The sequence below is a fragment of the Ranitomeya imitator genome, chromosome 5 (genome assembly GCF_032444005.1).
Source record: "Ranitomeya imitator isolate aRanImi1 chromosome 5, aRanImi1.pri, whole genome shotgun sequence".
Taxonomy (NCBI): Eukaryota; Metazoa; Chordata; class Amphibia; order Anura; family Dendrobatidae; genus Ranitomeya; species Ranitomeya imitator.
The window spans coordinates 687,432,661-687,458,572 of NC_091286.1; the positions used below are offsets into that span (position 1 = coordinate 687,432,661).

Below are 25,912 nucleotides of genomic sequence, written 5' to 3' on the forward strand. Positions count from 1 at the left end.
CTCATTGACTGGAGTTATCGTTAACGTTAGGTGGAGTTACCTTGTAGGAATTAACTTAAAGGGGTCTCTAGGTGTTACCATTTAGGAATTAACTTTAAAGGGGTCTCTAGGTGTTACCCTTTAGGAATTAACTTTAAAGGGGTCTCTAGGTGTTACCCTTTAGGAATTAACTTTAAAGGGGTTTCTAGGTGTTACCCTTTAGGAATTAACTTTAAAGGGGTTTCTAGGTGTTACCCTTTAGGAATTAACTTTAAAGGGGTTTCTAGGTGTTACCCTTTACGAATTAACTTAAAGGGGTTTCTAGGTGTTTAACAACCCCTCGTTTCTAAGGCATGTTGGTCTGCAGCGAGATCCCTTTTTGGCCCTAATCACCGTGGATGGATCTCCATGGATTTAAAGGAAACCAGAGATTTCCTCAGAACAGTTGAGCCCTTTAGGAAAGCGGGGACCCCCCACTCACTAAGGAATAATAAATGCCCACTTTAATTATTCCGTTACAGGACACTTCACACCTAATGGGGGCGGACTCAGTTCTGGGCAAATTATTTTCAACTGTCGGATTAAATTCAAATGTAACTTGTGTCGTTTGAACTTGTGGCGGAATGTCGGGGTTCCGTTAGCTCCTCCCCCTCCATGGACCTGTGAGTCTGTGTTCACTGCAGATAGATATCGCCCGAGAATTAGGAGAAAGAGGCAGATTTCTCTGATAACATACGGTATATTACAAAGTTTCTAGTTTTCATGTCTACTATTACTTTATTGGGGGGGGGGGAGTTAAACGACGGCTACTCTTTAAATTAAAAATGTAAATTGGATTCATTTGCATTTGAGGAGGCGTGAGGAATGTATGGAAACTATGTGTCCGTCCGCAGCCTGCAGTATAGCTCAGGCCCGTCCCAACCCTTCGCTGGGCCCCTCACATATGTTGTCCTTTACAGATCCAGCAGAAGGAAACTTACAAAACGAAGCGGAGACTGGAAAGCGCAGCATCCGGCCACGTCCATAACGTCTCGGCCACGTCCATAACGTCTCCGCCGCGTCCATAACGTCTCCGCCGCGTCCATAACGTCTCCGCCGCGTCCATAACGTCTCCGCCGCGTCCATAACGCCTCCGCCGCGTCCATAACGTCTCCGCCGCGTCCATAACGTCTCCGCCGCGTCCATAACGTCTCCGCCGCGTCCATAACGTCTCCGCCGCGTCCATAACGTCTCCGCCGCGTCCATAACGTCTCTGCCGCGTCCATAACGTCTCCGCAGCATCCATAACGTCTCCCCGGCGTCCATATCGTCTCCGCAGCGTCCATAACGTCTCCGCCACGTCCATAATGTCTCCGCAGCATCCATAACGTCTCTGCAGCATCCATAACGTCTCCCCGGCGTCCATAACGTCTCCGCCACGTCCATATCGTCTCCGCCGCTTCCATAACGTCTCGGCCACGTCCATAACGTCTCCGCAGCATCCATAACGTCTCTGCAGCATCCATAACGTCTCCCCGGCGTCCATAACGTCTCCGCCACGTCCATAACGCCTCCGCCGCTTCCATAACGTCTCGGCCACGTCCATAACGTCTCCGCAGCGTCCATAACGTCTCTGCAGCATCCATAACGTCTCCCCGGCGTCCATAACGTCTCCGGCCACATCCATAATGTCTCCGCCGCGTCCATAACGCCTCCGCCGCTTCCATAACGTCTCGGCCACGTCCATAACGTCTCTGCTGCGTCCATAATGTCTCGGCCGCGTCCATAACGTCTCCGGCCACATCCATAATGTCTCCGCCGCGTCCATAACGTCTCGGCCGCGTCCATAACGTCTCCGCCGCGTCCATAACGTCTCCGCCGCGTCCATAACGCCTCCGCCGCGTCCATAACGTCTCCGCCGCGTCCATAACGTCTCCGCCGCGTCCATAACGTCTCCGCCGCGTCCATAACGTCTCCGCCGCGTCCATAACGTCTCCGCCGCGTCCATAACGTCTCTGCCGCGTCCATAACGTCTCCGCAGCATCCATAACGTCTCCCCGGCGTCCATAACGTCTCCCCGGCGTCCATATCGTCTCCGCAGCGTCCATAACGTCTCCGCCACGTCCATAACGTCTCCGCAGCATCCATAACGTCTCTGCAGCATCCATAACGTCTCCCCGGCGTCCATAACGTCTCCGCCACGTCCATATCGTCTCCGCCGCTTCCATAACGTCTCGGCCACGTCCATAACGTCTCCGCAGCATCCATAACGTCTCTGCAGCATCCATAACGTCTCCCCGGCGTCCATAACGTCTCCGCCACGTCCATAACGCCTCCGCCGCTTCCATAACGTCTCGGCCACGTCCATAACGTCTCCGCAGCGTCCATAACGTCTCTGCAGCATCCATAACGTCTCCCCGGCGTCCATAACGTCTCCGGCCACATCCATAATGTCTCCGCCGCGTCCATAACGCCTCCGCCGCTTCCATAATGTCTCGGCCGCGTCCATAACGTCTCCGGCCACATCCATAATGTCTCCGCCGCGTCCATAACGTCTCGGCCGCGTCCATAACGTCTCGGCCACATCCATAACGTCTCGGCCACGTCCATAACGTCTCCGCCCCGTCCATAACGCCTCCGCTCCGTCCATAACGTCTCCGCCGCGTCCATAACGTCTCCGCCGCGTCCATAACGTCTCCGCTCCATCCATAACGTCTCCGCCGCGTCCATAACGTCTCCGCCGCGTCCATATTGTCTCCGCCGCGTCCATAACGTCTCCGCCGCGTCCATAACGCCTCCGCCGCGTCCATAACGTCTCGGCTCCATCCATAACGTCTCCGCCGCATCCATAATGTCTCCGCTCCGTCCATAACGTCTCGGCCGCGTCCATAATGTCTCCGCTCCGTCCATAACGTCTCCGCCGCGCCCATAACGCCTCCGCCGCGCCCATAACGTCTCCGCCGCGTCCATAACGTCTCTGCCGCGTCCATAACGCCTCCGCTCCGTCCATAACGTCTCCGCCACATCCATAACGTCTCCGCCGCGTCCATAACGTCTCCGCTCCGTCCATAACGTCTCCGCCACATCCATAACGTCTCCGCCGCGTCCATAACGTCTCCGCCGCGTCCATAACGTCTCTGCCGCGTCCATAACGCCTCCGCTCCGTCCATAACGTCTCCGCCACATCCATAACGTCTCCGCCGCGTCCATAACGTCTCCGCCGACTCCATAACGTCTCCGCCGCGCCCATAACGTCTCCGCCGCGCCCATAACGTCTCCGCTCCGTCCATAACGTCTCCGCCACATCCATAACGTCTCCGCCGCGTCCATAACGTCTCCGCCGCGTCCATAACGTCTCTGCCGCGTCCATAACGCCTCCGCTCCGTCCATAACGTCTCCGCCACATCCATAACGTCTCCGCCGCGTCCATAACGTCTCCGCCGACTCCATAACGTCTCCGCCGCGCCCATAACGTCTCCGCCGCGCCCATAACGTCTCCGCCGCGCCCATAACGCCTCTGCCGCGTCCATAACGCCTCCGCTCCGTCCATAACGTCTCCGCCACATCCATAACGTCTCCGCCGCCTGCCACTCCATCATAATAACAAGTGCCCAGAAGGAACATAGAGACCTATGTGCAGCCATTACCGGACCCTTTACCTCATCGGTGGGGTCTTCTGAGGACGCAGAGCACAAAACATTGCACGGCTGCCTGGCTATTTATAGAAAGCTTACAGTCGTCTGTTATTCTTCGGGTCTCTGCTCCTTAAAAAAGTTCTGGGAAGTTTCTAGAGAGTTTAGGGTCGACCAATGGGATCACATGCTCTCCCCCCGGGGGTATGCACCGATAATCCCCTCTTTGCTCCCCTTCGGTGCTTTTGAAGGAAATCAAAGGCACCTGAACTCCCAGGGCATAATAGGATCGTCCTGAAGTCTTTGAATACTTTACTTTTATTTTTTTTCTCGTCCTGCATCAGTAATCGACTTGTTTGCCTGTGAGGATGGCACGCTGCCACCTTGTGGTCACTTGTAGGATAGCAGTACAGTGCAACAATGGCTAAATATCACTGCTCAGACAGCACTGGATACATGGGGACATGTCACTGTTACCAGTCCTAGCTGGTCAGTCATATCACTGCTCAGACAGCACAGGATACATGGGGGCATGTCACTGTTACCAGTCCTAGCTGGTCACTCATATCACTGCTCAGACAGTACAGGATACATGGGGACATGTCACTGTTACCAGTCCTAGCTGGTCAGTCATATCACTGCTCAGACAGCACAGGATACATGGGGACATGTCACTGTTACCAGTCCTAGCTGGTCACTCATATCACTGCTCAGACAGCACAGGATACATGGGGACATGTCACTGTTACCAGTCCTAGCTGGTCAGTCATATCACTGCTCAGACAGTACAGGATACATGGGGACATGTCACTGTTACCAGTCCTAGCTGGTCAGTCATATCACTGCTCAGACAGCACAGGATAACCAGGGATTCAAGCTTGAGGAGGCTAATTTGCATATTCCAGGTGCCTTCTGGGAAAAGCGAAGAGTCTCCCTAAGCTAGAAGATCGTTGGGTACAGCCGGGACCAGCTGCTTGGAAAGAATCACCAAACCAGGGATTCAAGCTTGAGGAGGCTAATTTGCATATTCCAGGTGCCTTCTGGGAAAAGCGAAGAGTTTTTGCCTGTAGGACATTATTGCAAGAGAGCTTGGCTGAGTAGATTACACAAGAAGGAAAACACACAGCAAGTCAGCAGGATCTAGGAGCAACATGGCAGATGTGACAACCTACATGGTGAGCTGCAGCATGTGCTACATGTTCACAGATCGACCAGAAGAAGAATCCAATTTCACCTGTCAGAAGTGTAGACTAGTGGCCCTTTTAGAAGAAAAGGTGCGGGGTCTGGAAGAAAGAATAGCAACTTTGAAACTCATCAAAGAGAATGAAGACTTTCTAGACAGAACAGAAGCATCTCTACTGGTCACAGAAGGTGAAAAAAGTGTCAGAGAACCTCCAAAAGCAGATGAGTGGAAGCATGTGACCAAAAGAAGCAAGAAGACCATGGAGAAATCACCAACCACACAACTGAAGAACCGATATCAAATCTTTGTAGAGGATGAAGATGGCACACCTAAGAATGAAGCAATACCAGCAAGCAAAAAAGAAAAGGGCACACAGCAACAAGTGACAGCAAAAAGTACAGCCAAGAAGCAACGAAGAGTGGTGGTGGTGGGAGACTCACTACTGAGAGGCACCGAAGCAGCCATCTGCAGACCGGACATAACTGCAAGAGAAGTATGCTGCCTTCCAGGTGCGATGATCAAGGATGTGACCGATAGGATACCAAAGCTCTTCAGCTCCAAGGACGTCCACCCATTTCTTCTGATACATGTTGGCACCAATGACACGGCAAGGAAGGACCTACCGACAATCTGCAAGGACTTTGAAGAGTTGGGGAAGAAAGTAAAGGAACTGGATGCACAGGTAGTTTTTTCTTCTATCCTTCCAGTAGACGGGCATGGCACCAGGAGATGGAACAGGATCCTTGATGCAAACAACTGGCTAAGACGATGGTGCAGACAACAAGGATTTGGATTCCTGGACCACGGTGTGAATTACTGGTATGATGGACTCCTCACCAGAGACGGACTACACCTCAACAAACCTGGGAAACACACATTCGCCAGAAGACTCGCTACACTCATCAGGAGGGCGTTAAACTAGAAGAAGAGGGGACGGGAAGAAAAACATTAGACTCGAACAAAGACGACCCAGGAAAACATACTCTGAAGGGAGGTAAGAACATTTCTAAAACAATCCACAGCGAGGAGATTGGAACAAAACAAAATCCTCTAAACTGCATGCTCGCAAACGCCAGAAGCCTGACAAACAAGATGGAAGAACTAGAAGCAGAAATATCTACAGGTAACTTTGACATAGTGGGAATAACCGAGACATGGTTAGATGAAAGCTATGACTGGGCAGTTAACTTACAGGGTTACAGTCTGTTTAGAAAGGATTGTAAAAATCGGAGAGGAGGAGGGGTTTGTCTCTATGTAAAGTCTTGTCTAAAGTCCACTTTAAGGGAGGATATTAGCGAAGGGAATGAGGATGTCGAGTCCATATGGGTTGAAATTCATGGAGGGAAAAATGGTAACAAAATTCTCATTGGGGTCTGTTACAAACCCCCAAATATAACAGAAAGCATGGAAAGTCTACTTCTAAAGCAGATAGATGAAGCTGCAACCCATAATGAGGTCCTGGTTATGGGGGACTTTAACTACCCGGATATTAACTGGGAAACAGAGACCTGTGAAACCCATAAAGGCAACAGGTTTCTGCTAATAACCAAGAAAAATTATCTTTCACAATTGGTGCAGAATCCAACCAGAGGAGCAGCACTTTTAGACCTAATACTATCTAATAGACCTGACAGAATAACAAATCTGCAGGTGGTCGGGCATTTAGGAAATAGCGACCACAATATTGTGCAGTTTCACCTGTCTTTCACTAGGGGGACTTGTCAGGGAGTCACAAAAACATTGAACTTTAGGAAGGCAAAGTTTGAACAGCTTAGAGATGCCCTTAATCTGGTAGACTGGGACAATATCCTCAGAAATAAGAATACAGATAATAAATGGGAAATGTTTAAGAACATCCTAAATAGGCAGTGTAAGCGGTTTATACCTTGTGGGAATAAAAGGACTAGAAATAGGAAAAACCCAATGTGGCTAAACAAAGAAGTAAGACAGGCAATTAACAGTAAAAAGAAAGCATTTGCACTACTAAAGCAGGATGGCACCATTGAAGCTCTAAAAAACTATAGGGAGAAAAATACTTTATCTAAAAAACTAATTAAAGCTGCCAAAAAGGAAACAGAGAAGCACATTGCTAAGGAGAGTAAAACTAATCCCAAACTGTTCTTCAACTATATCAATAGTAAAAGAATAAAAACTGAAAATGTAGGCCCCTTAAAAAATAGTGAGGAAAGAATGGTTGTAGATGACGAGGAAAAAGCTAACATATTAAACACCTTCTTCTCCACGGTATTCACGGTGGAAAATGAAATGCTAGGTGAAATCCCAAGAAACAATGAAAACCCTATATTAAGGGTCACCAATCTAACCCAAGAAGAGGTGCGAAACCGGCTAAATAAGATTAAAATAGATAAATCTCCGGGTCCGGATGGCATACACCCACGAGTACTAAGAGAACTAAGTAATGTAATAGATAAACCATTATTTCTTATTTTTAGTGACTCTATAGCGACAGGGTCTGTTCCGCAGGACTGGCGCATAGCAAATGTGGTGCCAATATTCAAAAAGGGCTCTAAAAGTGAACCTGGAAATTATAGGCCAGTAAGTCTAACCTCTATTGTTGGTAAAATATTTGAAGGGTTTCTGAGGGATGTTATTCTGGATTATCTCAATGAGAATAACTGTTTAACTCCATATCAGCATGGGTTTATGAGAAATCGCTCCTGTCAAACCAATCTAATCAGTTTTTATGAAGAGGTAAGCTATAGGCTGGACCACGGTGAGTCATTGGACGTGGTATATCTCGATTTTTCCAAAGCGTTTGATACCGTGCCGCACAAGAGGTTGGTACACAAAATGAGAATGCTTGGCCTGGGGGAAAATGTGTGTAAATGGGTTAGTAACTGGCTTAGTGATAGAAAGCAGAGGGTGGTTATAAATGGTATAGTCTCTAACTGGGTCGCTGTGACCAGTGGGGTACCGCAGGGGTCAGTATTGGGACCTGTTCTCTTCAACATATTCATTAATGATCTGGTAGAAGGTTTACACAGTAAAATATCGATATTTGCAGATGATACAAAACTATGTAAAGCAGTTAATACAAGAGAAGATAGTATTCTGCTACAGATGGATCTGGATAAGTTGGAAACTTGGGCTGAAAGGTGGCAGATGAGGTTTAACAATGATAAATGTAAGGTTATACACATGGGAAGAAGGAATCAATATCACCATTACACACTGAACGGGAAACCACTGGGTAAATCTGACAGGGAGAAGGACTTGGGGATCCTAGTTAATGATAAACTTACCTGGAGCAGCCAGTGCCAGGCAGCAGCTGCCAAGGCAAACAGGATCATGGGGTGCATTAAAAGAGGTCTAGATACACATGATGAGAGCATTATACTGCCTCTGTACAAATCCCTAGTTAGACCGCACATGGAGTACTGTGTCCAGTTTTGGGCACCGGTGCTCAGGAAGGATATAATGGAACTAGAGAGAGTACAAAGGAGGGCAACAAAATTAATAAAGGGGATGGGAGAACTACAATACCCAGATAGATTAGCGAAATTAGGATTATTTAGTCTAGAAAAAAGACGACTGAGGGGCGATCTAATAACCATGTATAAGTATATAAGGGGACAATACAAATATCTCGCTGAGGATCTGTTTATACCAAGGAAGGTGACGGGCACAAGGGGGCATTCTTTGCGTCTGGAGGAGAGAAGGTTTTTCCACCAACATAGAAGAGGATTCTTTACTGTTAGGGCAGTGAGAATCTGGAATTGCTTGCCTGAGGAGGTGGTGATGGCGAACTCAGTCGAGGGGTTCAAGAGAGGCCTGGATGTCTTCCTGGAGCAGAACAATATTGTATCATACAATTATTAGGTTCTGTAGAAGGACGTAGATCTGGGGATTTATTATGATGGAATATAGGCTGAACTGGATGGACAAATGTCTTTTTTCGGCCTTACTAACTATGTTACTATGTTACTATGTTACTATGATACATGGGGACATGTCACTGTTACCAGTCCTAGCTGGTCAGTCATATCACTGCTCAGACAGTACAGGATACATGGGGACATGTCACTGTTACCAGTCCTAGCTGGTCAGTCATATCACTGCTCAGACAGCACGGGATACATGGGGACATGTCACTGTTACCAGTCCTAGCTGGTCAGTCATATCACTGCTCAGACAGTACAGGATACATGGGGGCATGTCACTGTTACCAGTCCTAGCTGGTCAGTCATATCACTGCTCAGACAGCACTGGATACATGGGGACATGTCACTGTTACCAGTCCTAGCTGGTCAGTCATATCACTGCTCAGACAGCACTGGATACATGGGGACATGTCACTGTTACCAGTCCTAGCTGGTCAGTCATATCACTGCTCAGACAGCACAGGATACATGGGGACATGTCACTGTTACCAGTCCTAGCTGGTCAGTCATATCACTGCTCAGACAGTACAGGATACATGGGGACATGTCACTGTTACCAGTCCTAGCTGGTCAGTCATATCACTGCTCAGACAGCACGGGATACATGGGGACATGTCACTGTTACCAGTCCTAGCTGGTCAGTCATATCACTGCTCAGACAGTACAGGATACATGGGGGCATGTCACTGTTACCAGTCCTAGCTGGTCAGTCATATCACTGCTCAGACAGCACTGGATACATGGGGACATGTCACTGTTACCAGTCCTAGCTGGTCAGTCATATCACTGCTCAGACAGCACTGGATACATGGGGACATGTCACTGTTACCAGTCCTAGCTGGTCAGTCATATCACTGCTCAGACAGTACAGGATACATGGGGACATGTCACTGTTACCAGTCCTAGCTGGTCAGTCATATCACTGCTCAGACAGCACTGGATACATGGGGACATGTCACTGTTACCAGTCCTAGCTGGTCAGTCATATCACTGCTCAGACAGCACTGGATACATGGGGACATGTCACTGTTACCAGTCCTAGCTGGTCAGTCATATCACTGCTCAGACAGCACGGGATACATGGGGACATGTCACTGTTACCAGTCCTAGCTGGTCAGTCATATCACTGCTCAGACAGTACAGGATACATGGGGGCATGTCACTGTTACCAGTCCTAGCTGGTCAGTCATATCACTGCTCAGACAGCACTGGATACATGGGGACATGTCACTGTTACCAGTCCTAGCTGGTCAGTCATATCACTGCTCAGACAGCACTGGATACATGGGGACATGTCACTGTTACCAGTCCTAGCTGGTCAGTCATATCACTGCTCAGACAGCACAGGATACATGGGGGCATGTCACTGTTACCAGTCCTAGCTGATCAGTCATATCACTGCTCAGACAGTACAGGATACATGGGGACATGTCACTGTTACCAGTCCTAGCTGGTCAGTCATATCACTGCTCAGACAGCACGGGATACATGGGGACATGTCACTGTTACCAGTCCTAGCTGGTCAGTCATATCACTGCTCAGACAGTACAGGATACATGGGGGCATGTCACTGTTACCAGTCCTAGCTGGTCAGTCATATCACTGCTCAGACAGCACTGGATACATGGGGACATGTCACTGTTACCAGTCCTAGCTGGTCAGTCATATCACTGCTCAGACAGCACTGGATACATGGGGACATGTCACTGTTACCAGTCCTAGCTGGTCAGTCATATCACTGCTCAGACAGCACAGGATACATGGGGACATGTCACTGTTACCAGTCCTAGCTGGTCAGTCATATCACTGCTCAGACAGCACAGGATACATGGGGGCATGTCACTGTTACCAGTCCTAGCTGGTCAGTCATATCACTGCTCAGACAGTACAGGATACATGGGGACATGTCACTGTTACCAGTCCTAGCTGGTCACTCATATCACTGCTCAGACAGTACAGGATACATGGGGACATGTCACTGTTACCAGTCCTAGCTGGTCACTCATATCACTGCTCAGACAGCACGGGATACATGGGGACATGTCACTGTTACCAGTCCTAGCTGGTCAGTCATATCACTGCTCAGACAGCACTGGATACATGGGGACATGTCACTGTTACCAGTCCTAGCTGGTCACTCATATCACTGCTCAGACAGTACAGGATACATGGGGACATGTCACTGTTACCAGTCCTAGCTGGTCAGTCATATCACTGCTCAGACAGCACTGGATACATGGGGACATGTCACTGTTACCAGTCCTAGCTGGTCAGTCATATCACTGCTCAGACAGCACTGGATACATGGGGACATGTCACTGTTACCAGTCCTAGCTGGTCAGTCATATCACTGCTCAGACAGTACAGGATACATGGGGACATGTCACTGTTACCAGTCCTAGCTGGTCACTCATATCACTGCTCAGACAGTACAGGATACATGGGGACATGTCACTGTTACCAGTCCTAGCTGGTCACTCATATCACTGCTCAGACAGCACGGGATACATGGGGACATGTCACTGTTACCAGTCCTAGCTGGTCAGTCATATCACTGCTCAGACAGCACTGGATACATGGGGACATGTCACTGTTACCAGTCCTAGCTGGTCACTCATATCACTGCTCAGACAGTACAGGATACATGGGGACATGTCACTGTTACCAGTCCTAGCTGGTCACTCATATCACTGCTCAGACAGTACAGGATACATGGGGACATGTCACTGTTACCAGTCCTAGCTGGTCAGTCATATCACTGCTCAGACAGCACTGGATACATGGGGACATGTCACTGTTACCAGTCCTAGCTGGTCACTCATATCACTGCTCAGACAGTACAGGATACATGGGGACATGTCACTGTTACCAGTCCTAGCTGGTCAGTCATATCACTGCTCAGACAGCACAGGATACATGGGGACATGTCACTGTTACCAGTCCTAGCTGGTCACTCATATCACTGCTCAGACAGCACTGGATACATGGGGACATGTCACTGTTACCAGTCCTAGCTGGTCACTCATATCACTGCTCAGACAGCACGGGATACATGGGGACATGTCACTGTTACCAGTCCTAGCTGGTCAGCCATATCACTGCTCAGACAGCACTAGAAGGTGCCTTCATGGTCATCTTCAGGAATGAGATACTCTAGTAATGTCTGATTTATGTCGGATTAGATACACTAGTAGTGCCTGATCGGTGGTGGATTAGCTAAACTAGTAGTGTAACTGATCGGCGGTGGATTAGATACACTAGTAGTGCCTGATCGGTGGTGGATTAGATACACTAGTAATGTCTGATCGATGTTGGATTAGATACACTAGTAATGCCTGATAGGTGGTGGATTAGATACACTAGTAATGCCTGATCGAAGTTGGATTACATACACTAGTAATGCCTGATCGGTGGTGGATTAGATACACTCATAATGCCTGATCGATGGTGGATTAGATAATACACTAGTGATGCCTGACCTGTGGTGGATTAGATACACTAGTAATGTCTGATCGCTGGTGGATTAGATACACTAGTAATGCCTGATCGGTGGTGGATTAGATACACTAGTAATGCCTGATTGGTGGTGGATTAGATACACTAGTAATGCTTGATCGGTGGTGGATTAGATACACTTGTAATGCCTGACTTGTGGTGGATTAGATACACTAGTAATGCCTGATTGGTGGTGGATTAGATACACTAATAATGCCTGATCACTGGTGGATTAGATACACTAGTAATGTCTGATCGCTGGTGGATTAGATACACTAGTGATGTCTGATCGCTGGTGGATTAGGTACACTAGTAATGTCTGATCAATGTTGGATAAGATACACTAATAATGCCTGATCACTGGTGGATTAGATACACTGGTAATGCCTGATCACTGGTGTTGGATTAGATACACTAGTAATGCCTGATTGGTGGTGGATTAGATACACTTGGAATGCCTGATTGGTGGTGCATTAGATACACTAGTAATGACTGATCTCTGGTGGATTAGATACACTAGTAATGTCTGATCGGTCGTGGATTAGATACACTAGTAATGCCTAATCGGTGATACACTAATAATATCTGATTGGTGGTGGATAAGATTAATAATGTCTGATCAGTGACAAATGGATCAAATACACTAATGTCTGATTGGTGGAGTATTGATTAGATACACTAAGAATGTCTGATCAGTGGTGTATGGATCAGATGCATTATTATCTGATTTGTGGTGGACTGGATACATTAATAATGTCTTATCGGTGGTGGATTAGATGCACTGTTATTGTCTGATATATGGAATATGAATGAGATATTGTAAATGTCTTGATTAGATACAACATTAATGTCTGATCAGCAATCAATTAGATCCACTATTAAAGTCTGAGTGGTGTATGTGTCTGATCAGCACTGGATTAGATACACTATGACGGTCTGATCAGTGCGTATGGATTAGATACTATTCGTGTCTGATCAGCACTGGATTAGATACACTATGAAGGTCTGATCAGTGCGTATGGATTAGATACTATTCGTGTCTGATCAGCACTGGATTAGATACACTATGAAGGTCTGATCAGTGCGTATGGATTAGATACTATTCGTGTCTGATCAACACTGGATTAGATACACTATGAAGGTCTGATCAGTGCGTATGGATTAGATACTATTCGTGTCTGATCAACACTGGATTAGATACACTACGAAGGTCTGATCAATGCGTATGGATTAGATACTATTTTTGTCTGATCAGCACTGGATTAGATACACTATGAAGGTCTGATCAATGCGTATGGATTAGATACTATTTTTGTCTGATCAGCACTGGATTAGATACGCTATGAAGGTCTGATCAATGCGTATGGATTAGATACTATTCGTGTCTGATCCGCACTGGATTAGATACACTATGAAGGTCTGATCAGTGCGTATGGATTAGATACTATTTTTGTCTGATCCGCACTGGATTAGATACACTATGAAGGTCTGATCAGTGCGTATGGATTAGATACTATTTTTGTCTGATCAGCACTGGATTAGATACGCTATGAAGGTCTGATCAGTGCATATGGATTAGATACTATTCGTGTCTGATCCGCACTGGATTAGATACACTATGAAGGTCTGATCAATGCGTATGGATTAGATACTATTTGTGTCTGATCAGCACTGGATTAGATACACTATGAAGGTCTGATCAATGCGTATGGATTAGATACTATTTGTGTCTGATCAGCACTGGATTAGATACACTATGAAAGACTGATATGTGCGTATGGATTAGATGCTATTCGTGTCTGATCAGCACTGGATTAGATACACTATGAAGGTCTGATCAGTACGTATGGATTAGATACTATTTGTGTTTGATCAGCACTGGATTAGATACACTATGAAGGTCTGATCAGTACGTATGGATTAGATACTGTTCGTGTCTGATCAGCACTGGATTAGATACACTATGAAGGTCTGATCAGTGCATATGGATTAGATACTGTTCGTGTCTGATCAGCACTGGATTAGATACACTATAAAGGTCTGATCAATGCGTATGGATTAGATACTGTTCGTGTCTGATCAGCACTGGATTAGATACACTATGAAGGTCTGATCAGTGCGTATGGATTAGATACTGTTCGTGTCTGATCAGCACTGGATTAGATACACTATGAAAGTCTGATCAGTACGTATGGATTAGATACTGTTCGTGTCTGATCAGCACTGGATTAGATACACTATGAAGGTCTTATCAGTGGGTATGGATTAGATACTATTTGTGTCTGATCAGCACTGGATTAGATACACTATGAAGGTCTGATCAGTGCGTATGGATTAGATACTATTCGTGTCTGATCAACACTGGATTAGATACACTATGAAAGTCTGAACAGTACGTATGGATTAGATACTGTTCGTGTCTGATCAGCACTGGATTAGATACACTATGAAGGTCTTATCAGTGGGTATGGATTAGATACTGTTCGTGTCTGATCAGCACTGGATTAGATACACTATGAAGGTCTGATCAGTACGTATGGATTAGATACTGTTCGTGTCTGATCAGCACTGGATTAGATACACTATGAAAGTCTGAACAGTACGTATGGATTAGATACTGTTCGTGTCTGATCAGCACTGGATTAGATACACTATGAAGGTCTTATCAGTGGGTATGGATTAGATACTATTTGTGTCTGATCAGCACTGGATTAGATACACTATGAAGGTCTGATCAGTACGTATGGATTAGATACTGTTCGTGTCTGATCAGCACTGGATTAGATACACTATGAAGGTCTGATCAGTACGTATGGATTAGATACTGTTCGTGTCTGATCAGCACTGGATTAGATACACTATGAAGGTCTGATCAGTACGTATGGATTAGATACTATTTGTGTCTGATCAGCACTGGATTAGATGCACTATGAAGGTCTGATCAGTACGTATGGATTAGATACTGTTCGTGTCTGATCAGCACTGGATTAGATACACTATGAAGGTCTGATCAATGCGTATGGATTAGATACTATTTGTGTCTGATCAGCACTGGATTAGATGCACTATGAAGGTCTGATCAGTACGTATGGATTAGATACTGTTCGTGTCTGATCAGCACTGGATTAGATACACTATGAAAGTCTGATCAGTGCGTATGGATTAGATACTATTTGTGTCTGATCAGCACTGGATTAGATACACTATGAAGGTCTGATCAGTGCATATGGATTAGATACTGTTCGTGTCTGATCAGCACTGGATTAGATACACTATGAAGGTCTTATCAGTGGGTATGGATTAGATACTGTTCGTGTCTGATCAGCACTGGATTAGATACACTATGAAGGTCTGATCAGTACGTATGGATTAGATACTGTTCGTGTCTGATCAGCACTGGATTAGATACACTATGAAGGTCTGATCAGTACGTATGGATTAGATACTGTTCGTGTCTGATCAGCACTGGATTAGATACACTATGAAGGTCTGATCAGTACGTATGGATTAGATACTATTTGTGTCTGATCAGCACTGGATTAGATACACTATGAAGGTCTGATCAGTACGTATGGATTAGATACTGTTCGTGTCTGATCAGCACTGGATTAGATACACTATGAAGGTCTGATCAGTACGTATGGATTAGATACTATTTGTGTCTGATCAGCACTGGATTAGATACACTATGAAGGTCTTATCAGTGGGTATGGATTAGATACTATTTGTGTCTGATCAGCACTGGATTAGATACACTATGAAGGTCTGATCAGTACGTATGGATTAGATACTGTTCGTGTCTGATCAGCACTGGATTAGATACACTATGAAGGTCTGATCAGTATGTATGGATTAGATACTGTTCGTGTCTGATCAGCACTGGATTAGATACACTATGAAAGTCTGATCAGTGCGTATGGATTAGATACTATTTGTGTCTGATCAGCACTGGATTAGATACACTATGAAGGTCTGATCAGTGCATATGGATTAGATACTGTTCGTGTCTGATCAGCACTGGATTAGATGCACTATGAAGGTCTGATCAGTACGTATGGATTAGATACTATTTGTGTCTGATCAGCACTGGATTAGATACACTATGAAGGTCTGATCAGTGCATATGGATTAGATACTGTTCGTGTCTGATCAGCACTGGATTAGATACACTATGAAAGTCTGATCAGTGCGTATGGATTAGATACTGTTCGTGTCTGATCAGCACTGGATTAGATACACTATGAAAGTCTGATCAGTGCGTATGGATTAGATACTATTTGTGTCTGATCAGCACTGGATTAGATACACTATGAAGGTCTGATCAGTGCATATGGATTAGATACTGTTCGTGTCTGATCAGCACTGGATTAGATACACTATGAAGGTCTTATCAGTGGGTATGGATTAGATACTGTTCGTGTCTGATCAGCACTGGATTAGATACACTATGAAGGTCTGATCAATGCGTATGGATTAGATACTATTTGTGTCTGATCAGCACTGGATTAGATGCACTATGAAGGTCTGATCAGTACGTATGGATTAGATACTGTTCGTGTCTGATCAGCACTGGATTAGATACACTATGAAAGTCTGATCAGTGCGTATGGATTAGATACTATTTGTGTCTGATCAGCACTGGATTAGATACACTATGAAGGTCTGATCAGTACGTATGGATTAGATACTGTTCGTGTCTGATCAGCACTGGATTAGATACACTATGAAAGTCTGATCAGTGCGTATGGATTAGATACTATTTGTGTCTGATCAGCACTGGATTAGATACACTATGAAAGTCTGAACAGTACGTATGGATTAGATACTGTTCGTGTCTGATCAGCACTGGATTAGATACACTATGAAGGTCTTATCAGTGGGTATGGATTAGATACTGTTCATGTCTGATCAGCACTGGATTAGATACACTATGAAAGTCTGAACAGTACGTATGGATTAGATACTGTTCGTGTCTGATCAGCACTGGATTAGATACACTATGAAGGTCTGATCAGTACGTATGGATTAGATACTGTTCGTGTCTGATCAGCACTGGATTAGATACACTATGAAGGTCTGATCAGTACGTATGGATTAGATACTGTTCGTGTCTGATCAGCACTGGATTAGATACACTATGAAGGTCTGATCAGTACGTATGGATTAGATACTGTTCGTGTCTGATCAGCACTGGATTAGATACACTATGAAGGTCTGATCAGTACGTATGGATTAGATACTATTTGTGTCTGATCAGCACTGGATTAGATACACTATGAAGGTCTGATCAGTACGTATGGATTAGATACTGTTCGTGTCTGATCAGCACTGGATTAGATACACTATGAAGGTCTGATCAGTACGTATGGATTAGATACTGTTCGTGTCTGATCAGCACTGGATTAGATGCACTATGAAGGTCTGATCAGTACGTATGGATTAGATACTGTTCGTGTCTGATCAGCACTGGATTAGATACACTATGAAGGTCTGATGAGTGCATATGGATTAGATACTGTTCGTGTCTGATCAGCACTGGATTAGATGCACTATGAAGGTCTGATCAGTACGTATGGATTAGATACTGTTCGTGTCTGATCAGCACTGGATTAGATACACTATGAAGGTCTGATCAGTATGTATGGATTAGATACTGTTCGTGTCTGATCAGCACTGGATTAGATACACTATGAAGGTATGATCAGTACGTATGGATTAGATACTGTTTGTGTCTGATCAGCACTGGATTAGATGCACTATGAAGGTCTGATCAGTACGTATGGATTAGATACTGTTCGTGTCTGATCAGCACTGGATTAGATACACTATGAAGGTCTGATCAGTACGTATGGATTAGATACTGTTCGTGTCTGATCAGCACTGGATTAGATACACTATGAAGGTCTTATCAGTGGGTATGGATTAGATACTGTTCGTGTCTGATCAGCACTGGATTGGATACACTATGAAGGTCTGATCAGTGCGTATGGATTAGATACTATTTGTGTCTGATCAGCACTGGATTAGATACACTATGAAAGTCTGAACAGTACGTATGGATTAGATACTGTTCGTGTCTGATCAGCACTGGATTAGATACACTATGAAGGTCTTATCAGTGGGTATGGATTAGATACTGTTCATGTCTGATCAGCACTGGATTAGATACACTATGAAAGTCTGAACAGTACGTATGGATTAGATACTGTTCGTGTCTGATCAGCACTGGATTAGATACACTATGAAGGTCTGATCAGTACGTATGGATTAGATACTGTTCGTGTCTGATCAGCACTGGATTAGATACACTATGAAGGTCTGATCAGTACGTATGGATTAGATACTGTTCGTGTCTGATCAGCACTGGATTAGATGCACTATGAAGGTCTGATCAGTACGTATGGATTAGATACTATTTGTGTCTGATCAGCACTGGATTAGATACACTATGAAGGTCTGATCAGTACGTATGGATTAGATACTGTTCGTGTCTGATCAGCACTGGATTAGATACACTATGAAGGTCTGATCAGTACGTATGGATTAGATACTGTTCGTGTCTGATCAGCACTGGATTAGATGCACTATGAAGGTCTGATCAGTACGTATGGATTAGATACTGTTCGTGTCTGATCAGCACTGGATTAGATACACTATGAAGGTCTGATGAGTGCATATGGATTAGATACTGTTCGTGTCTGATCAGCACTGGATTAGATGCACTATGAAGGTCTGATCAGTACGTATGGATTAGATACTGTTCGTGTCTGATCAGCACTGGATTAGATACACTATGAAGGTCTGATCAGTATGTATGGATTAGATACTGTTCGTGTCTGATCAGCACTGGATTAGATACACTATGAAGGTATGATCAGTACGTATGGATTAGATACTGTTTGTGTCTGATCAGCACTGGATTAGATGCACTATGAAGGTCTGATCAGTACGTATGGATTAGATACTGTTCGTGTCTGATCAGCACTGGATTAGATACACTATGAAGGTCTGATCAGTACGTATGGATTAGTTACTGTTCGTGTCTGATCAGCACTGGATTAGATACACTATGAAGGTCTTATCAGTGGGTATGGATTAGATACTGTTCGTGTCTGATCAGCACTGGATTGGATACACTATGAAGGTCTGATCAGTGCGTATGGATTAGATACTATTTGTGTCTGATCAGCACTGGATTAGATACACTATGAAGGTCTGATCAATGCGTATGGATTAGATACTGTTCGTGTCTGATCAGCACTGGATTAGATACACTATGAAGGTCTTATCAGTGGGTATGGATTAGATACTGTTCGTGTCTGATCAGCACTGGATTGGATACACTATGAAGGTCTGATCAGTGCGTATGGATTAGATACTATTTGTGTCTGATCAGCACTGGATTGGATACACTATGAAGGTCTGATCAATGCGTATGGATTAGATACTATTTGTGCCTGATCAGCACTGGATTGGATACACTATGAAGGTCTGATCAGTGCGTATGGATTAGATACTATTTGTGTCTGATCAGCACTGGATTAGATGCGCTATGAAGGTCTGATCAGTATGTATGGATTAGATACTATTTGTGTCTGATCAGCACTGGATTAGATACACTATGAAGGTCTTATCAGTGGGTATGGATTAGATACTATTTGTGTCTGATCAGCACTGGATTAGATACACTATGAAGGTCTGATCAGTACGTATGGATTAGATACTGTTCGTGTCTGATCAGCACTGGATTAGATACACTATGAAGGTCTGATCTGTACGTATGGATTAGATACTATTCGTGTCTGATCAGCACTGGATTAGATACACTATGAAGGTCTGATCAGTACGTATGGATTAGATACTGTTCGTGTCTGATCAGCACTGGATTGGATACACTATGAAGGTCTGATCAGTGCGTATGGATTAGATACTATTTGTGTCTGATCAGCACTGGATTAGATACACTATGAAGGTCTGATCAATGCGTATGGATTAGATACTATTTGTGTCTGATCAGCACTGGATTGGATACACTATGAAGGTCTGATCTGTACGTATGGATTAGATACTGTTCGTGTCTGATCAGCACTGGATTAGATACACTATGAAGGTCTGATCAGTACGTATGGATTAGATACTGTTCGTGTCTGATCAGCACTGGATTAGATACACTATGAAGGTCTGATGAGTGCATATGGATTAGATACTGTTCGTGTCTGATCAGCACTGGATTAGATACACTATGAAGGTCTGATCTGTACGTATGGATTAGATACTATTCGTGTCTGATCAGCACTGGATTAGATACACTATGAAGGTCTGATCAGTACGTATGGATTAGATACTGTTCGTGTCTGATCAGCACTGGATTAGATACACTATGAAGGTCTGATCAGTGCGTATGGATTAGATACTATTCGTGTCTGATCAGCACTGGATTAGATGCGCTATGAAGGTCTGATCAGTACGTATGGATTAGATACTGTTCGTGTCTGATCAGCACTGGATTAGATACACTATGAAGGTCTGATCAGTGCGTATGGATTAGATACTGTTCGTGTCTGATCAGCACTGGATTAGATACACTATGAAGGTCTGATCTGTACGTATGGATTAGATACTGTTCGTGTCTGATCAGCACTGGATTAGATACACTATGAAGGTCTGATCAGTGCGTATGGATTAGATACTGTTCGTGTCTGATCAGCACTGGATTAGATACACTATGAAGGTCTGATCAGTACGTATGGATTAGATACTATTTGTGTGTGATCAGCACTGGATTAGATACACTATGAAGGTCTGATCAGTACGTATGGATTAGATTCTATTTGTGTCTGATCAGCACTGGATTAGATACACTATGAAGGTCTGATCAGTACGTATGGATTAGATACTGTTCGTGTCTGATCAGCACTGGATTAGATACACTATGAAGGTCTGATCAGTGCGTATGGATTAGATACTGTTCGTGTCTGATCAGCACTGGATTAGATACACTATGAAGGTCTGATCAGTACGTATGGATTAGATACTATTTGTGTCTGATCAGCACTGGATTAGATACACTATGAAGGTCTGATCAGTACGTATGGATTAGATTCTATTTGTGTCTGATCAGCACTGGATTAGATACACTATGAAGGTCTGATCAGTGCTGTAACACAAGCACGAGCTGGTGATGGGCACAGCGGTGGTACCCCAGAGCTGTCAGTAGGAATTAGACCTCCATGGTATAAGATTTGGACTCAGGATGGGCCGGCGTCCCGTCAGTGGCATCATACAGCCATCACCTTCTTGCTCACAGACAGGAGGTCTTCTAGGTTGCTCGTGTCTTCTAGGTTGCTCATTTTGGAGGGTTTCATTACTTTGTCCCTTTGCATTGCCCATTTTATGCCCCTGCTATGAAGGAGTTAAAACTGCTGCGGGCAACACTGGGCTGGGACTCTCTTCCCCCTCGGAGCTGCGCTCATACTGCCACATCTGGTACTCATCTATCACTAAAAGAATAAACATTACCGGTTCGCTATCAAAGCTGCCTTCTGTTTCCCTGGCACGTCGCAGGGCTTTATTAGCCTGGGTGCAATTATGGGATTTTTTTTTTTCGATTCGGAGGGGACCTGATGCATTTAATATATTGGAAACACTCAGGAATGGAGCGTCGATGGAGTTGTGTAGAAGCTCCAAGGCCCCTGGGTCAGCGGTGACCTCTTCTAATTCTTTACATATGATGGTTCCTACGCAACACACAAGATGAACACAAAGTGGGCTTCACCAGATTAACGGCGTTAACCCTCGAAGTCTATGGCTATTGTGCAGGCACCAGGGGGGGTTTCAGTTGTCAATCTAATGCCATGTTATGGCCAAGACCCAATGGGAACTTTTTAGATACCTTTATGCCATGATAAACTTTTAAGAAAATCATATGCTACTGCCCCCCGATTATGGACGATTCTTGGCAGGAGGCTTAGAAGAAATGCTATAGTTCTCGTGGTCATCACCAACACATCCGTTGACGTTTAGATCCCATGATAGCCATCTTTGATCCTCCAGTCCGGGTGGCGTAGGATAGAGAGGCCTTAGTTTGGGCTCAGACTACATTGCCATTGTATGGAAACATTCAGAACCAGGGCTTAGAATGCCACGTACAACATTTCCCTCCAACAACCACTTTTCAATAGTCCCACCTTTCTATTTCGACGTTGCCTGTAGACCACCTATTATGATCCAAGGGTGTACCTTGATGCTAGTTTGGAGGTAGCTAGTAACTTTCCAGCCAAGAACCCGGCGACCTGAAATCGGACATGATATCACCATTTTTAGGTTGGCAATGGCTAACGGGAGTGGGGGGATGTCGGATTGGAATGCCACATTTCTTCATCTTCATCCTTAAGCCCTGCAAAGAGGAGTTGTAGACTTCACCATTGTCAGTCCTTCACCCAACTGATGGCGGGCTGGGCTAGAGACGAAGGCAGGACCCATCTGGCAACACAATAGTGGACGTCAAGGCCTAAGTCGTATCGGATGACTAAGTTATAATTTAGGCATACCAGGTGAAATCAGGAAATCACAGAAATGGAGGTAGAAATGTAGTCAAGAAACTCGCCATTGGCCGGGATACCAAAGGGGACCCTAGTGTCGCATTATCAGTGGCCAAATACAGTGCCCATGTTTTTTTGGTGGTGGGTAGTTGTGGCCCATTAACACACTAGACACAGAGTTAGTGGCACAAACCACTCTACTGCCTAAGGGCCCAATATAGTCAAGCACCGTTGACAGCATTTGGTTCCTCCACTTGGAGTAGAAGTGGTTCGGCACCAGTCTGACATTTCATAATACTAGAAGAATGGTGGAGGGTAATGGACGGCCAATAGTGGTTTCTGATTTTAGTAATTGGGTGTCAAGTTTTGGGGCGGCATAACTACATAAAGTAGAATGTCCGACTAGGAGATATGGTGCCCATGGACGGATGAGACACTATCCGACTAGGAGATATGGTGCCCATGGACGGATGAGACACTATCCAACTAGGAGATATGGTGCCCATGGGCGGATGAGACACTATCCGACTAGGAGATATGGTGCCCATGGACGGATGAGACCCCTAGATCATATGAAATGATCGACGCCCCCTCGTTCCTCACACTCATGTCTCCAGCCTTCTGTACTAACGTGCTTAGACAATTTGCGTTCTCCATGCCAAAATCAAGGACAATCCAAGTAAGGCGTGACCTCTGTCGTTGTGCCCGCAGCTCCATATCTCCTTTGTCTTCCTCGGCAGGATTGATGACTTTCTGTGTCCTCCAACCACCATGGAGGGACAAAACGACGAGAAGATCCTGCTGGAGCAGCTCGTATCCTACCTCAACGGCAAAGACGAGAACGAGCTGGCCGAACTGGACAGAGCCCTGGGAATCGACAAGCTAGTGCAGGTACGGAGGACGGACGGGGGAAGCCAAAACACAGTTCTGATGATTTTAGTATAATAAAGGTTGAAGTATAAAACTTCATGTGTTTGCCGCTGTGGGGAAGTGTTAGCGGTGGGGTCTCACATCATATTATGTCATGAGCGATATCGTGTGTGAAGTGGATATATTTACCTTGGCTTACATTCTACTTGTTGCCGTCCCATAGGGAGGGGGTCTGGACGTCGTCACTGACAGATTTTCTCAGCAAATGCCCCTTGCTCCGATCCTCATGGAACAGAAGCCGGGAATGTATCCTCAGTCCTATCCTGCTGCCCCTCCCAACGCCGGACTTCCCAGTCCCTTCTCCAGCATGGTCAGACAGAAGACCAATTTTGGACCTATGCCAGTTCAAGTGCCACAATCTCTACAACGAGGGACTCATCCAAACGCTATGAACATGCAACCTCGGCAGGCACTACCCCGGCCAGGAACAGCCTCCAACCAGCTACGCCTGCAGCTTCAGCAGCGGCTACAAGGGCAGCAGCAGGTAACATATCAAAGATGTCAGAATATAACTACTATAATACTGCTCCTATGTACAAGAATATAACTACTATAATACTGCTCCTATGTACAAGAATATAACTACTATAATATTGCTCCTATGTACAGGAATATAACTACTATAATACTGCTCCTATGTACAAGAATATAACTACTATAATACTGCTCCTATGTACAAGAATATAACTACTATAATACTGCCCCTATGTACAAGAATATAACTACTATAATACTGCTCCTATGTACAAGAATATAACTACTATAATACTGCTCCTATGTACAAGAATATAACTACTATAATACTGCTCCTATGTACAAGAATATAACTACTATAATACTGCCCCCATGTACAAGAATATAACTACTATAATACTGCCGCCATGTACAAGAATATAACTACTATAATACTGCTCCTATGTACAAGAATATAACTACTATAATACTGCCCCTATGTACAAGAATATAACTACTATAATACTGCTCCTATGTACAAGAATATAACTACTATAATACTGCTCCTATGTACAAGAATATAACTACTATAATACTGCTCCTATGTACAAGAATATAACTACTATAATACTGCCCCCATGTACAAGAATATAACTACTATAATACTGCCGCCATGTACAAGAATATAACTACTATAATACTGCTCCTATGTACAAGAATATAACTACTATAATACTGCTCCTATGTACAAGAATATAACTACTATAATACTGCCCCCATGTACAAGAATATAACTACTATAATACTGCCGCCATGTACAAGAATATAACTACTATAATACTGCTCCTATGTACAAGAATATAACTACTATAATACTGCCCCTATGTACAGGTATGTAACTGCTATAATACTGGTAAGCTGTACAATGCTCTGCTGCAGGGGGTGATCTGACGTCCCCTCGTTCTTTTCTCCATCCTATGATATACCCTCTCTGTCTTTCTCAGATTCTGCACCAGAGCCGTCAGGCCCTTCTCAGTCAGTTCGGTAACGCGGTGCAGATGGGCATGAGGCCGGGCATACCACAAGCCATCACCCCTCAGGTATTGCCGATGAGATGACAGGTTATGTTAGTTGAGTTTGTGAATCGGTGAAATAGCCCCTGTGAAGTTTTTGCGTTACGGAGCAGTCCCCCCCCTTCCTCTTGTAGACCTCTGGTTGTGCCTAACCCTACCATGCCTCTTTCTCCACAGCCTCCGATAAACGCTCAGATGCTCGCCCAGCGGCAGCGGGAACTGTACAGCCAGCAGCACCGTCAGCAGCAGCAGCAAATCATGCAGCAAAGAGCCCTGCTGATGAGGCAGCAAAATTTTGGCAACAACCTCCCCCCTAATGCTGGACTACCCGTCACTATTGGGGCCTCCCGGCTCCCACAAGGACCTCCTCAGCAGTTTCCTTACCCTCACAGTTATGGTACAAACCCCGTGAACCCACCTCCGTCCACAAGTCCCTTTTCACCTCTGGCCACGACACCTGAAGCCACCTTGCCAAACCGTGGAGGCGCCACCAGAGGAGGGTTAGTCAACAGAGGCATGATGGGAAACGTCGGGGGACAGTTCGGAGCTGGGATGAGCCCTCAGATGACGCCAAATGTCTTTCAGTACTCGGGAACAGGTAGAGGAACAAGCCAAAAATGCAATATCTGTGTGTGGGACGGGGACAACTACTGTGACAGTGGTTTATGCACATTGGTGGTCAGTAGGGCCCTCAACTTGTAACCTTTTCTGGCTTTAGCTTCTATATGAGATGTTAAATTTGGAC

The 25,912-nt window shown here is 45.1% G+C and overlaps 1 protein-coding gene across 7 annotated transcripts in view; it reads left to right on the forward strand.

Moving 5' to 3' along the window:
- Window positions 1-25,912, forward strand: part of NCOA1 (nuclear receptor coactivator 1) — a 391,964-nt gene that overhangs the window by 359,749 nt on the left and 6,303 nt on the right. For all 7 annotated transcript variants that reach the window (XM_069728421.1, XM_069728418.1, XM_069728417.1 and 4 more), the window contains 4 exons: window positions 23,452-23,602; window positions 23,805-24,125; window positions 25,099-25,194; window positions 25,345-25,765. In XM_069728421.1, the coding sequence (XP_069584522.1) occupies window positions 23,452-23,602; window positions 23,805-24,125; window positions 25,099-25,194; window positions 25,345-25,765 (989 nt within the window). The remainder of the gene's footprint in view (window positions 1-23,451; window positions 23,603-23,804; window positions 24,126-25,098; window positions 25,195-25,344; window positions 25,766-25,912) is intronic.